This window comes from Mustela putorius, unplaced genomic scaffold (assembly GCF_011764305.1).
Source record: "Mustela putorius furo isolate JIRA1106 unplaced genomic scaffold, ASM1176430v1.1 tig00000578_pilon_pilon_pilon, whole genome shotgun sequence".
Taxonomy (NCBI): Eukaryota; Metazoa; Chordata; class Mammalia; order Carnivora; family Mustelidae; genus Mustela; species Mustela putorius.
The window spans coordinates 4,118,317-4,133,525 of record NW_025421422.1 but is presented as its reverse complement, the minus strand read 5'-3'; the positions used below and the strand labels follow the sequence as shown (position 1 = coordinate 4,133,525).

The 15,209-nt window shown below is 51.4% G+C and overlaps 1 protein-coding gene across 12 annotated transcripts in view; it reads left to right on the top strand.

Annotated features, from left to right (window-relative positions):
• Positions 1 to 7,879, top strand: part of ASCC2 (activating signal cointegrator 1 complex subunit 2) — a 41,179-nt gene extending 33,300 nt beyond the window's left edge. For all 12 annotated transcript variants that reach the window (XM_045081523.1, XM_045081517.1, XM_045081526.1 and 9 more), the window contains 5 exons: positions 1,932 to 2,025; positions 2,106 to 2,236; positions 2,784 to 2,883; positions 4,387 to 4,466; positions 4,923 to 7,879. In XM_045081523.1, coding sequence (XP_044937458.1) covers positions 1,932 to 2,025; positions 2,106 to 2,236; positions 2,784 to 2,883; positions 4,387 to 4,466; positions 4,923 to 5,094 — 577 coding nt within the window. In that variant the 3' untranslated portion in view covers positions 5,095 to 7,879. The remainder of the gene's footprint in view (positions 1 to 1,931; positions 2,026 to 2,105; positions 2,237 to 2,783; positions 2,884 to 4,386; positions 4,467 to 4,922) is intronic.
• Positions 7,880 to 15,209: the final 7,330 nt, after the last annotated feature.

The following is a 15,209-nucleotide window of genomic DNA, read 5'->3' as shown; positions in this document are numbered from 1 at the left end:
GGGGAAGCAGGCTCCCTGCCGAGCAGAGAGCCTGATGCCCGGCTGGATCCCATGACCTTTAAGATCATGACCTGAGCTGAAGGCAGAGGCTTTAACCCACTGAGCCACCCAGGTGCCCCGACCTTACTCTTTTTTGATTCTCTCTCACAACTCAGCCTTAGTACCCTGCCTGCCACCTAGTAGGCCCTTAGTAAAAACTACTGAAAAATCCAAATCCTGACCTGCCCCAGGCTCCCAGGCAGACAGCCGGAGTGACGCAGGCCCTTGTCCCTCCCTGCATCAAAAGCCAGTTAATAGAAGATTTTTATGGAAGCTGCGTATGACTTTGTACCTCTTTTTCTTCTTTTTTTTTTAACCCCCCCCCCCAAACCCTTGATACCTTCCAGAAAACCGATTTCACAGCTAAGCTGGATTTTCTTGCCTGGCATCTCATATTGATTTTCCCCTGCAGGGCTAGAAACTACATTCCACAAGCCTGCTATGTGTCTGACAAGCCAGGTTTTTCTGCGGATTTGCAAAGCCACAGTTAAGAGGCCTGAGTCCCCACTGAGGCTGTGCTACAGTTCACAGATCTCAAGCACATCCCTCTCCCCTCCACCGTGCTCGAGTTTCCTCACCTGTGATATATAACAGGAGTTGAACTTTTGGACTTTTTCTTCCAGTGCAATCTGACGTGGAAGATTGAACTGTAGAGCAGATAGAAGGCTACTGTGAGGAAAGCAGGGGTGCAAGGAAGAAGGCAGCTACCCCTGCTCTCCCCTCACCCCCCTGAGGTCTCCTGTGGCTCCCCTGAGCTTAGTAAGTGGGCCATATATGGCCTCGCTCTTTCTTAAATTTTTTTAAATTTTTTAAAGATTTTATTTATTTTAGAGAGAGACAGCATGAGTGGGAGGGGCAAAGGAAGAGAATCTCAAACAGACTCCATTCTGAGCACGGATCCTGACCAGGGGCTTGATCCTGGGACCCTGAGATCATGACTTGAGCCTAAAGCAAGAGTCAGAGGCTTTAGACTGTGTGCCACCCGGTGCCCCTAAATTCTTGTTTTTTACTTTTTAATTTCTTTTGTAGATTTTATTTATTTACTTGGCACAGAGAGACAACTAGAGAGGGAACACAAGCAGAGGGAGTGGGAGCTGGAGAAGCAGGCTCCCTGCTGAACAGGGAGCCCAACACAGGGCCGATCCCAAGACCCTAAGATCAGGACCTGAGCGGAAGGCAGACTCTTAATGACTGAGCCACCCAGGCGCCCCTAAATTTTTGTTGTTTTAAAAGGTTCAAATAATCCCAGGCCCGACCTAGGAGTAACCATTGTCATTTGACAGGGGACTTAATAGCTCTTTGTGCATTGACATGTAAATTATAATCTATGTGCTCATAGGAACACATAGTTTGTCTGGTTTGCCTTCTGCTTTTTATACAGCTGGGATCTTACTGCATACATTTTTCTGTAGCTTACTCAGGAGTAAGTCTTAGAATTCTTTCTGCATCAGCACAAATAGATGAATGTCATTCTTGATAACAGCTGCGCAGCATTCTGTAATATAGATGTGGCACATCATTTGGCCATTTCACCTGTGATGGACACTAGTTGTTTTCTATTTTTCACTGTCACAATCAACGTTGAAAAGAAAATTCCCCAGCAGTTCCCTAGGGTGGGTGCCTCTGAGAAGAATTTCCCAGCCGAAGGGTGGGTATGTTTTACATGGCAGCATCACTTTTGGGATGCCTTCCAGAACAGCTGGACCAGGTCACAGGGCCACCAAAAGCGGGGACAACAGCCCCCCCCCACAGCCCCGCCCCCCCTTTGACATGGCTGCTTGTCAGTTTGCACCAACCCAAGCCCGCGGTGCGTTGGACACTCACGCTCACAGCCTCCAAGGCCTGATGGTTTTCCTTCCTCTCTCTGCGCTGTCCCCGCTCGCCGACGCCAGGAAGGAGGAGAACACGCGAAGCCTGCTGAACGACAAGCGGGAGGTGGTGGCTCAGCGGCAGCGCTATGAGCAGTACAGCGTGGTGGTGGAGGAGGTAGGGACCTCAGGCCTTTGTGGGTGGGGGGCAGAGGGAGCAGGCCGGCCCCGGGCCCATCGGCCCCACACTCCTTGCAGGTACCCCTGCAGCCTGGCGAGGGCCTGCCCTACCGCGGGGACGACTATGAGGATGAGTACGACGACACCTACGATGGCAACCAGGTGGGCGCTAATGATGCGGACTCAGATGATGAGCTCATCAGCCGCAGGTGAGGCTTCAGGGCGCTAAGAGGGTGGAGTTTGGGGGCGGGGCCGGGGGCGGGGCACAGCTGTGCTCCCGAAGCCTCTTGTTCTTACAGATGGGGAAGCAGAAGCCCCAATGGCATTAGCAAGTCAGTGGTAGAGCCAGGGCCTAAACTGAGCCCTTTTGACTCCTGGTGCAGTGCTCCCTCTAGCCCCAGACACCCCCTCAGCCAGTTAGTCCAACCCATCCCCAGTGGGGCAGCATTTATTTGATTTCATGCAGTCCTTTCAGATTGTTCTTAAATGCAGAAAACTCTTAGCCATGGAATCTTAGATTTCCCAGTGTGGATAAAAACAGAGCTGCCCAGCTCAGCCTCCCCTAAGCCTCCGCCTCAGATTCTGGTACTCTCAGACAGTCTGGGGGCTGGAGCAAAGCTGGCTTAAAAGCACCCAGCCGCCTGAACCCATCCCCATCCTGATACCCCCTCTCACCCAGCCCCATTGCCTCCTCCCCGAGGCTCCCTTTCAAGGTCTAATCCAGTCTTTGATCTCACTTTCTCTCTAAACCCTCAGGCCCTTCACCATCCCTCAGGTGCTGAGAACCAAAGTGCCCGGAGAAGGGCAGGAAGAGGACGAGGAGGAGGAGGAGGAGGCTGAGGATGAGGCCCCCAAGGTACCACCTTGGCAGGTGGCAGATGAAGGGCAGAGGGTGGTTCTGAAGGGCAGATTGGGGCCACTGCGCCCCTGCTTGCCTGCAGCTGGCTTTGAGGCGGCCTCACTGCCCGGGAGAAGAGGGGTTCCTCTGAGCCTAGGATGTCTGCTTGGAGAGTTGCTGGCTTGGAACTCACCTCAACTGCCCAGTGTGGGCTTAGGGGACAGGTTAGAGGCCAAGCCTTTGAGCGGCTGGGTTTGTCAGGCCCATGAGCCTGGGGGCTGAAAGAGGGACAGCTCTGGGCCACCGTGCTCAGGATGGCAGTTCTTCGATTTGTTTGTTTGTTTTTTTAAGATTTTGTTTATTTATTTGATTTGTCAGAGCAAGACAGAGAGAGAACAAGCATAAGCAGGGAGAGAAAGCAGGCAGAGGGAGAAGCAGACTTCCTGCTAAGCAAGGAGTCCAATGCGATACTCGATCCCAGGACCCTGGGATCATGACCTGAGCCAAAGGCAGACGCTTAACCAACTGAGTCACCCAGGCATCCCAGGATGGCAAATCTGAAACTCACAGAGATATTAGAGCCCAAGGGCCCTTGGAGGTCATCTGGGCTAGTTGGTTTGAAAATTCTGGTTTTTGGCAGCTGAACTTTTTCCTCAAATGAAACCTCAACTAGAACGTCAACATATAAAACAGGTTAAGGGTGGTGCTGCTCAGGTTGAACAGAGTGGCACCCTGGGACCCCTGTATCCCCTCGTGCCCTCCCACCAGGGTGACAAATTCTGATGCATCCAGGCCTGGCTCCGGAGGTAACGAGTAGCAGAGACTGCCAGAGACCGTAGCTGGTGGGGCAGAAGCACACATATACCCTGTCTGAGGGGTTTCTCAGCAGAAACGGAGGCCCAGAGCTTCCAGGGCTTTCTCTTCTTCCCAAGCAAGCCATCAGCCCAGATTTTTCTATAAAATCTTTCAGTTTTTGAATGTTATGGTTGCACTTGTTTGTGTTTCTTTTTAAATAGTACAGACTTTGGCAGCCCGTGTGTCATCCTTCAGTCCCAGCTCTCCCCACTGCTAGGCCAGGCTCCTTTGCTTACTGGCCAAAAAAACGGTCTTCAGGAGTGGGTACTCCGGGAGCACCCGGGGGGCGGCCCTAGAGTGAGGACCAGGCAGTTCCCAGGGGCAGCTCTCTTGGCTTTCAAGGCCCTGTGTGGCCTCTCGTGGCCATCCTGTCCCTCATTTGTCATCCATGCTCCCATCTGTGGTCCACCTGCTCCACCCCTTGTACAGGAAGCCTTCGTCCCTTTAATGGCTTCTAAAGGACGAGAGAGGCTTCTCGTGGAAAGCTTGGACCCAACAAGGGTGGCTGCATTACAGGGCCTTGCCCTGCCACTCTGTGGCATACCCGCACTCCTGGCCCAGAAGCGTCTACAAGATTCAGCCAGGCTCAGCTTCACAGCTACGTGAGGCTTGGGCAAATGGGGTGGCTCCTGACTCTAGATTTTTTTTCTCCCCTCCTCTCCACAGCCCGATCATTTTGTGCAGGACCCTGCGGTGCTGCGGGAGAAGGCAGAAGCCAGGCGCCTGGCCTTCCTCTCCAGGAAGGGGTGAGCATTTTGAAGAGCTGTGTCTGGGGGGAAAGGGGCCTTCAGGGGGGAAGGGACCCATCTGGGGAAGGCTCAGCCAAGCACCTAGTGTGTCACGTGTGTTAGTTTAATCCTCACGACAGCCCCATGGCGTAGCCACTTTATTATCATCCTCATTTTACAGAGGAAGAAATAGACCCATCTCCATCCCCAAGCCCTCCTCTCCTTGCTGTGGGCTGTGCTCAGCCCACAGCTGGTCCTTCCCGCAGATAGGGACCCTCTGGAGGCAGGGTTCAGAGAAGAGAATTCACCAGACACAGGACCGGCCAGTGCCCCCAGAGCCCTTGTGGGGCTCCATTTCTTCTCACTTGCAGTGGGACAGGGTTGTCCTGGCCCCAGCTGTGTGTCTGTTCCCAGGGACCTCTAAGAAAGGCAGTGGGCTCTTCCCATTCCCTGGGTGGCTTGTTCCTCCCTTAGGTACAGGCATGAAAGCTCGACGGCAGTGGCTGGCAGCCCCCGGGGCCACGGGCAGACCCGTGAGACAACCCAGGAACGCAGGAAGAAGGAAGCCAACAAGGCAACGCGAGCCAACCACAACCGGAGAACCATGGCTGACCGCAAAAGAAGCAAAGGCATGATTCCATCCTGAGGCCGCCCTGTCAGGGCCAGCTGGGAGGGGGCAGCAGCAGACCTGCCAGGCTGAGTTACTATAGCCTCGGGTCTCCTCACCCGTTGGCCTCCTGCCGGGGCCCCAAGTTCAACTCCACCCCTCAACAGCCTCCGCTTCGCAGCTCCTGAGAAGGCCGCCTCGTCGTCCACCAGCCAGCCGTGAGCGCCTTCTTGCAGAACACACAGTGCCTTATCCCACAGTGGAAGAGCCCCTGGGCCCAGCAAGCAGGCGAAAGGGATGGGGACAAAGCCCCAAGGCAAGCCTCACAGACCTCATGCAGCAAGACACCACTTCTCTTGGTGGTTTCCTTCCCGGATGGCAGGAAGCCTGTAAATTCAAAAACAAAAACAGAAAAGGCCTGCAAATAAAGTTTTTGACCCTTTCAAGCAATGATCCATGAGTGCCCCCAGCCTGCTCCCCCTGTATCCCATTCTTCAGTGACAGCCACCATCAGGAGAGTGAGAGAGCAGGGTGATCGCCCGCTCTGCTCATCAGCCTGGCTTGCTTACCTCTTGCTTTAACCCCTCCTGAGGTTGCCCTGCTTTGTCATGTGGCCCTGAGCACATTACTTCCTCCTCCGAACCTCTAGTCTCTGCTTGTGGAAAGAAGAGATGAAGGTGTGAGGCCCTCTGATCCCCTCCATGTCCTCATTCAGTCCCTGCAACCTCCACACCTAGAGGGAGGGAGTATTTCCAGCCCTGTGGTGTAGGTGAGGCGCTGAGAGCTGGAGGTGCCTGCCCAGGCAACAGGCAGGGGGGTTGGGGGAAGAACAAGGATCAGACCCTCAGTCTGACCGCTGGCCTTTATAGAGTCCTAGACTCCCATAGGTGGTGTCATTGCCATCTCACAGCTGTCCCGAGGACACTTGTCCAGTAGCAAAGCCAATACCAGAAGTCAGATCCTTCAGAGTCAAGGAGTCAGAGACCAGAAGACGCCTGTGAAGGAGGTCCGTGCCAAGCCCTGTTGAAGGACTTGGGCCTAGTTCCTCAAAACCCCACCTGGGTGTGGTCAGTTGGTTGATAGTGTGGCAGCAGGTGCCAGGCATCCCGATTCCTGGTCTCCCCTCACCCCCAGATTGTTGCTGATCAACAGAGGATCGAGAGTGCAGTGTTTGCCGGCCTGATCCTCCCCAGCCCGGCCTGGAGTCCATCCATGGGAGCCAGGGCCCCTGCCCAGCTGGACCTTGACAAATCACCCGAGATGCTTGTGTAATTTATTTGCACGTGGTTTGGATGAGTGTCCGGAGCAGCGAGGCAGATAGGCACTTGACGAATTGGTTTTGTTAGGTCAGCCGCACAAGTGAAAATCAATAGCAATTCCTCTGAGTCACGCCAGTTTTCTTGGTGCATTTGAGATGCAGACCAGAGAGGGGAGCGGTGTCTTCCCCTCCAGCTGCTGAATTAGCTGAGATCGGGCTCGGGTCAGCCACTCTGACAGGCAGCAGGAAGACTCTGTTTCCTCCCAGAGGCCTTTGCCAGGGACCACACAGGTGAGGGTCATTTCTTTACTGTCTCCCTGAGCTCCTCAGACCCAGCTCTTGGCCCTGGAGCAAGGCAGGGTGAATTGGGGGAGTCCTGGGCTTTACCCACCTTAACTGTTACTGTTCAAAAACAGCCCTTTTCGCCTTCATTTTGTCATACGTACCTCCTGACCTCTGGGAGCGGCGTTCGGGCCTTACCTTGGCATCCTGGTCTAAAGGATTAGAGAAGACAAACGATTTTTCAAACTTTCCAGAATGTACAGCCAGGTCAAACTTGATCTCCCTTGAAGAACTATTCTTCCTCATTGCAGGTCTTGAGGGCGCCCCCTTCAGGGATGCTTTGCAAACACCTCACTCAGGAGTCCTCCAGAGCAGTGCTGGCAAGCACAACCCTTCGCCTCTCAGGGCCTCAGTTTTCCCATCTGCAAAGTGGGTACATTGGGCCAGGTGAATGGTTTCCACTTGGTGCCAATTATATCCTTTGAGGAGGCCCCAAGGTTTAAGATGGGTAATGGCAAAAGTGTTACAAGTGAAGTGGGGTAGGAGCCCTGTACCCTGCTCACTTGATCCCTGGGCCCCACCACCCCACCACTGCTCCTAAGCAGGAATTTCTAAGTGCCTTCTCTGCACCCTGTTAGAGAACACGGCTATCACAGGCATTTCCCAGGAAGCTTTTACGACCCAGTACCCCCAAGAAGACTTAGGATTTCGAGTGCCATTGTTTCTAGCTCACGAGAGGCACTGATGGCAAATGTGTCTGTCTGAACAGGGCTTCTGGGCCTCTGTGAGGTGGGGAGGGTAGGGCAGGGCCTGTCATTGATTCTTTAAAAAGGGACCCGGGAGCCCAGGGAGGCAAGTTAGCAGAGGAGCCTGGATGCAGGTCGGTCCTTAGCCCCAGGTGCAATCCGGAAAAGGAAACGATTAGCAGGAGCCTGCCTGTCCCTGTCACACCGGGAGCTTGAGTTGAATAATGCATAATGCACAGAGGGAGACCAAGAACCACAAACAAAAATAAACCCACCAAAAATGCAGGGGGTGGTTATGGAGCCCTCTACTTTAAATGATGTCAATGAACACTTGGTAGCAATGTGAGAAAATATTGAAGAGTATGTTTGTTGGTGGTGGTGATGTTTTTTAAGAGAAGGAACTGGATGGTAATGCTCCACGATTGTGGAAAACTTCGTGTACAGACTAAGTCTGTAAAGCAATGTGCATAAATGAAAATGACAGTAAGACCATGATATTTGTAATGAGAATAAAAGCGCTTACCGAGAACTCACCGTGGCCAGTTTTCTGCTGGACTCTTTCCTTGTGTTATCTTGTCAAACTCATACCAGGTAGGTTCAGATGAAAAAACCAAGGTCAGAGAGGGCAGGTGACCTGTCTAACGTTCCACACTTACCACATGACCAAGGAGGGCTTCAGGCCCAGGATTTCCTAAAGCCCACGCTTCTACCCCATGCCACGTGCCATCCTTTCTTTCCCCACCTCCGCATCCTTGTCACTAGTGTTCTTTTTTTTTTTTAAGATTTTATTTATTTGAGAGAGAGACAGTGAGAGAGAGCATGAGTGAGGAGAAGGTCAGAGAGAGAAGCAGACTCCCCATGGAGCTGGGAGCCTGATGCGGGACTCGATCCCGGAACTCCAGGATCATGACCTGAGCAGAAGGCAGTTGTCCAGCCAACTGAGCCACTCAGGCGTCCCATCACTAGTGTTCTTAAACAAACAAAGAAGAAAATATAAGCCCAATAGCTATAGGACAAGAGGATGGGAAATCCCAGTTCATCAGACCTTTTTTTTTTTTTTCACTTTGTTTTCAGATTGGTTTGTCCTTCCCCTGTGTGTCCAGTCTGCCGCGAAGCCCACTGAATGATTCTTCATCTTTATGTCCAGGGGAAGCAGAGAAAAGGCTTGTGGGGCGGGGGTGGGGGGTGAAGAGAAAAGAGCTCTCTCAGCAGAGATGGGGACAGCAGACCCTGAGGAGCACAGAGGCCTGGGAGGAATTCCTGCAAAAGGGTCCAGGGTGAATATGGAAGAAGGGTGGGAAAGAGGATGGGAGCCCCAGAATTAGGACCACAGGCCAGGCCATGGCCCAGACATTTGTCCAGAGCAGCTCCTGGTATTAACTGGCTGTCCTCAGGGCTTGGGGCATGGACGGTCAGCCTGGTTGGGAGGACCAAGGGAGGAGAGGCTAAATGCATCCACTCGGCACATGTTTACCAAGATCTACTAGGTGCCAAGCGATGAGTCAGGCATGTGTGAGAAAGACCAGCCCCCCACCCCCTGCCCTCGTGGAATTCACAGTCCAAGGTGGGATCTGGATGTTAAGACATTTTGGGAAAGGGATTTAGTCACAGTTGTACTAAGCCCTAATAAATGAATGAAGAAACAAACAGACAAGATGAACAGAAAAAAGCCAAGAGCAAAGAGACTTTCCAGAAGCAGCAGGTAGTGAGGGTGCCTGGGTGGCTCAGTTGGTTAAGCGTCTGCCTTCGGCTCAGGTCATGATCCCAGGGTCCTGGGATAGAGCGAGTAGTCAGGATTTCTGCTCAGCGGGGAGCAGAAAAAAAAAAGCGGGGAGCCTGCTTCTCCCTCTCCCCTCCGTGCCCCCTACTACCTCTGGCTCTCTGTCTCTCTCAAATAAATAAAATTATTTTAAAAAAAAGAAAAAAAAACGGGACGCCTGGGTGGCTCAGTTGGTTAAGCAGCTGCCTTCGGCTCAGGTCATGATCCCGGGGTCCTGGGATCGAGTCCCACACTGGGCTCCTTGCTGGGCGGGGAGCCTGCTTCCCCCTCTGCCTCTGCCTGCCTCTTTGTCTGCCTGTGCTCGCTCGCTCTCTCTCCCTCTGTCTCTGGCAAATAAATAAATAAAATATTTTTAAAAAAAAGAAAAAAAAAGAAGCAGCAGTAGCAAAGGGTAGTGGTCATAGTGTCAGGCAGCAGCTGGGAGTCAACCAGGCTAAGTCAGTGAGGCTCACGGGGGCCTTGCCCCACCTCCCAAAGAAGGGAAGACATGGAAAGAATGAAAGGTGAGGAAGAGAAGGAAGGAGAGTGGGCCCCTCTTCCAAGGAACATGGCTTCAGGAGGAAAAGAGAGCTGAGAGGAGAGGAAGGAGCCTTGGAACCCAGACTGGGTTTTTTTGTTTGTTTGTTTGTTTTAAAGATTTCATTATTTTATTTATTTATTCGACAGACAGAGATCACAAGTACACAGAGAGGCAGGCAGAGAGAGAGGGAGAGGCAGGCTCCCCGCTCAGCAGAGAGCCCGATGCGGGGCTCAATCCCAGGACCCTGGGATCACAACCTGAGCCGGAAGGCAGAGGCTTTAACCCACTGAGCCACCCACACACCAGACCCAGACTGTTTTGATGGGATGTCTAGAAGGAGGAGGGGGAGGCACCAGGGCTCTAGAAGATGTGCTTGGGGGAAGGCTAGTTCCCAGTAGGAGTTCCCCAGGTCAGCCTGGTGTCCTGTCCCAGCTAGATCTCTGAGTGCTGGGGCAGGAGAAAGGGACCTTACTATGGCCTGAGACTGGTGTTACAATTCTGCAGCCTGAAGAGAGGTAACCAATGTAATCTAAAGGTTACTATCTCCAGCCCCGGGGCGGGGGAGGGTGGGTTGGTATGTGTGTCTTAAAATGAGAATCAAATTCTGACTTCGCATCATACTAGAAATTCTCTCCCAACAATCGATAATCATCAAGAGAATTTCACACAGCTGGCAGTCCTCGGAGAGCCTTAAAGGGCATTTTGTCCAGTTTCTCAACCTATTTAAACCCCTAGCCCATCCCCACAAGTCTCGGACCCTGGGATTTCAGTTACCCCACCCCCACTCCCAGGAGTCAGGGAGGTTCGCCCTGCTTGAGAATTCACTGGGCTTCCAAGGTGCTCTCCCAGCCATGGAGGTTATATCTTCGAGCTTTACTCACTGCGGTCTGAATTACAAAAACAACAGGCACTTAATTCTAGGTTTCCCACTATGAAATTATGACACTGACTACGCCTTTTCTGGCTACACAAGCCCACCCTCAGCACTCTGGCGGGTCCCTTAAGTGCTCTGCCATTCCAAGGGGGGTAATTTGGGTTTTCTTCTGAAACTGGTTTTCGCAGAAGGGCCAGGCAGAAAGGGGGCCCTTCAGTGGGATGAGGGCCAACCATGCCCGTCCGTTTAGGAATTTTATGGGCAGAGCTTCCACGCAGGCTCCTGCCCCCATCTTCCATCCTGTGGTCTAACGTGCTTACATTGTGTTCTTTCACGTGCACGTTTGCAGGCCTCAAGAGCCCATCATTTTTATTGTTATTTTATTTGTAAAGCGTGGCGAAAAGAGCACTGGACTGAGGGTTGGGAGCCTAGGGTCTAGGCCCTTAGATTTCAGCAAGCTTTGTGACCTTGGGTCAGTTCCTTGTCCTCTCTGGGCCTCAATATCTTCTTAGAGGAAATTCCCTCATCTCTCTTGCCTCATGAGCATGGGTAATTGTGAGGGTCAGCTGAGATCATGCTGGGTGGGGGCAGAGGGCACTCTGAAATTGGGGAATCTTGTTCAAAGGGGAGAGAAGAAAACCGATGGCAGTTTTCTGGCTACATTGCATTTGGGGCAGTTTCCTCTTCTCTCTTTTAATCACCCTGCCAGAAACTTCTTTGCACAAATCACCAATTTCCAACAGGCACATTTCCCATGGAATGCCAGGGTCCCAGGGCCAGGAAAAGTTTGAGAGCTGCCACTGTCTGGATTGTTGCTGACCGTTCTCCCTGGTAGGAGAGAATCAGGGAATGGCCTGAACTCCAAAGCTTTTGGCTCCATGAGCAAGTTCTGTCATGGAACAGCCTCCTCCAAAAGGCCCCTGCTTCTAGGGGAGTCTGGGAACTCTCACACTGGGACCCCTCTGGCTGGTGAGATGGTTGCCCCTTTCTCCTGACTGGTCTACCAGATGCCACAGATGGGCAGAACGCACCCCAGGTCCAGCTGGCCTGTGTCACAGGAAAGCGGCAACAGACCCATTCTGCAACCCGCCACAGGGGTGTTTGCAGCCTGTCCCAACTTTAGAGTCTACACGGGAAGGCACTGGCTCCTCCCCCAGAGTAGTAACTCAGAGTAACATGCAATGGCCAGGGGCCTATTTGAGTTTTGCCATTTAGAGCAGGAGCTGAGCTCTGGGGTTAGAAGCAAGCTGCTAGCCTCAGCCACTCTCCGGCTTTGCGACTCTGAGCGAGGTGGCCTCATTTTTCTGAGCCAGTTGTCTCTACACTGAGATGTTGGCAGGATGGCTGGGGTAAGGTATATATATAGTGCTGGCCCATGGTGAGGCAGGCACACGAACTCACAGGGCCCTGCTCAGTGGGACCCGGGAGAAGGGGGTGGGTGCCTTCCACCAATGCCCCAGTCAGATTTCCATGCAGCCCACCTCTCAGTCTCTTAGCACGGCTGCTGTGACTCCTGTACGGCACTCCTTCCAGAAGCTTCTGGGCTCAGGGTGATCCAGACACACAAGAGAAGACATTTGGCACAATCCACCCTGCTAAGTGTGTGATGGGTGCCCTGGGAGCACAGAGGAGGTATCCTGCTCAGCTTTGTGGGACAGGAAATTACCAAAGCCAGGTGATAGGTGTGATTATATAAGCCTCGTTTAGAGGTTCAGCCAGTTGCTCATGGCTGAGCAGTGGCTGATTCAAGATTCAAACCCAGGTTTACCAGCCTCCAAATCCAGTATTTTCAGCCTCCTGGCTTTCCTGCTACCCTATAGCTTGACACTTAACTCCATGCCTGGTTAGCTCTGCATGGAAAAGAGGACCTATCACCTCCTTTGTTCTAAACACCATACTTCAATGAGTACAACTTATAATCAAGTCATTCCATTAACAGATATGAGAGCGGGAAGTTGGGCAGGATATATTTTCCAAATCTCCACTTTAAAATAGTTTTCCCTGTCTGCGAGCGGAAGGAAGGGCTACTCCTTAGAGGGTCTAACTTGAAGGAGGTGTTTCATTAGGAAAGATTAGTGAGCCCAGGAGATAAGACACCGCTCAGACTTGCAGCCTCAGGGCAGGACTTAGCCTCTCTGTTGGAGGCCTGGACCGAGGGAGAGAGAATTGTGCTCAGACTTCTGCAAAGGAAAAAGACGAATGCAGATAGGAGTCGGTTGTGTGGTTAAAGGTGTGGGGAAGAGATAAGGACCACCCGGAGGAATGCACCAGTCAGCTGGAGTTTAAAACAGTGTTTTAGAGACACTAAAAACAAGATGTATCACAGGACACGCAAGAGAGCGCAAGAGGGTGATCAGGCCTTAGAGGGATAGAAAGGATGTCAGGAACACGGTTTCAAAACAGCTAGGACAAGGGGTGGGGCACTTCGATGATTCAGCTGTACAGTCATCCCCAAGGCTCTCAGCCCCTATTTTGTGGATCAAATATGCTAATTAGGCACTGTTCCCAGAAGACTGTGCAGGGAGTGCCACCCCCCCCAAATGTACTAATGGTAACAACATAACAAAACCATGGCTGGTAGGTGTGTGCTAAAAACATTAGAAGCATTATGTCACATAGCTTCCCAACCACCCTGTGAGGTATTGCTATCATTAACCCATTATCCCATTTTCCACAGGAGGAAACTGAGCCTCACAGAGGGGAAGCAACCTGCCCAAGGTCACCTAGCCAGAGAGTAGCAGAACTATAATTCAGGGGCACTTGGGTGGCTCAGTCAGTTAAATGTCTGCCTTCAGCTTGGTCATGATCCCAGGTCCTGGGATCGGGTCCCACATCAGACTCCCAGCTCTATAAAAAGCCTGCTTCTCCCTCTCCCACTCCCCCTGCTTGTGCCCCTTTCTCTCTGTGTTTCTCTCTGTCAAATAAATAAATAAAATCTTAAAAAAAAAAAAAAGAACTAGAATTCAAAACCAGGCATACCCTATTTCCATAATCCATGCCTAGAACTGAGGCAGGAGAGTAAAGGGACCCACAGCAAGGACCGCATTTGGAAAGTTTGTAAGGTGAGATTTAAGGTAGCTTGGATCTTAAATGTCAGGTTAAGAAATTTGAACTTGCTCTTAGCAGTAGTGGGGAGCCACTGAAGCTGTTTGAGCAAGGGAGTTGATCTGGCGGTCTTACGAAGGTGCAGTGGAGAAGTGTCCAGAGTAGCTAAGGAAATTTTCTGTGCAGGAGTTTTGAAGGGATGAAAGGCCGGGAACAGCAGGAAGACAGTCAGTTCCTCTGTACTCACAGGGTGTTGGCTAAGTGTCTCCCAGCTGACACTTTCACTACATTCCATCATTGCCTTGTCCTTGATGCCAGCGGGAGTCTGCCCTTGGCATTCAGTCTGTGTATAAATCCAAGCATATCAGTCCAAGGCCCCAGTGAAGAGAGCTAAATGATTTTTACACAGCACCGAGCTGTGGTTACGAGCACAGCCTCTGGAGCCAACTATCCTATATTTGAACCTCTGCTCTACTTTCTCGAGCTGGGTTACCCTGGGCAAGATACGTAACCTCTCTGAACTTTCATTTTCCACCTGTACAGTGGGGTAGAGAGCAGTGCTCACCCCGGGCTGAGGAATCTAGTAACATAAGGTATGTTAATGGTACCAGGCCCAGGGGTGTGTGTGTGTGTGTGATCCTCTGGGTGGGCTGGTGCCTGCCCCTTTTCCCGTGTTCATCCTTTGCTCACACTGAAGCAACGGCCATAACCTCTATTTTGCCTGCGGAATTTGTATTCCCTCCAACTTTGCACATTTCTCAGACATTTTAAATTCATTGATTCCTGTCCTTTCCTCACAAGACTTCAAATTCATTTGTAGGACAGACTTGTTCCTTGTCATTGGAAGAGCTGGCTGAGTTACGGGATGAAATCTATTTCTGTTTAATAACTTACATGGCTTCCCCCCCCCACCCTTATTACAAAAGCGGTAACATCCTTCTCAGTGTGGTTCACATCAGTAAGCAAAGAGAAAGAACATCTCCACCACCCAGAAATAATTGCCGTTAGGATTTTATCTCTTTATCCCTATGACATTATTTTAGAAAAAGGAATATACACAGGCACTTGATTTTTTTTACATATGCATTTTCCGCAAACATGGGATCATATTACATAGGCGCTTATCCCTGTTTTTTGGTTAGTTGGACATAGTGAACATGTTTCCCTTTTCATCTGTATCCTCTTTAAAGGGTTAGCAGTGTTCTCCCGTGATACTGTCGTGCCTGGAGTTGTGCATGTTGGTTGTTTCTCATTATTTGCTATTAAGCTGCAACGATCAACCTCCTGGCTAAATACTTGTCCAATCCATGGTTATTTTCTTTCTTTCTTTCTTTCTTTCTTTCTTTCTTTTTTTTTTTTTTTAAAGATTTTATTTATTTATTTATTTGTCAAAGTGAGCACAGGCAGACAGAGTGGCAGGCAGAGGCAGACGGAGAAGCAGGCTCCCGCCGAGCAAGGAGCCCGATGCGGGACTCGATCCCACGAGGCCGGAATCTTGACCCGAGCCGAAGGCAGCAGCTCAACCAACTGAGCCACCCAGGCATCCCCATGGTTATTTTCTCAGGGTAAATCCTTAGAATTGCTGAATCAAGTTTCTTGACGATCGAATTAGCCCCTCCCACCAGCTGAATTTCAGAAAGATCATGTCC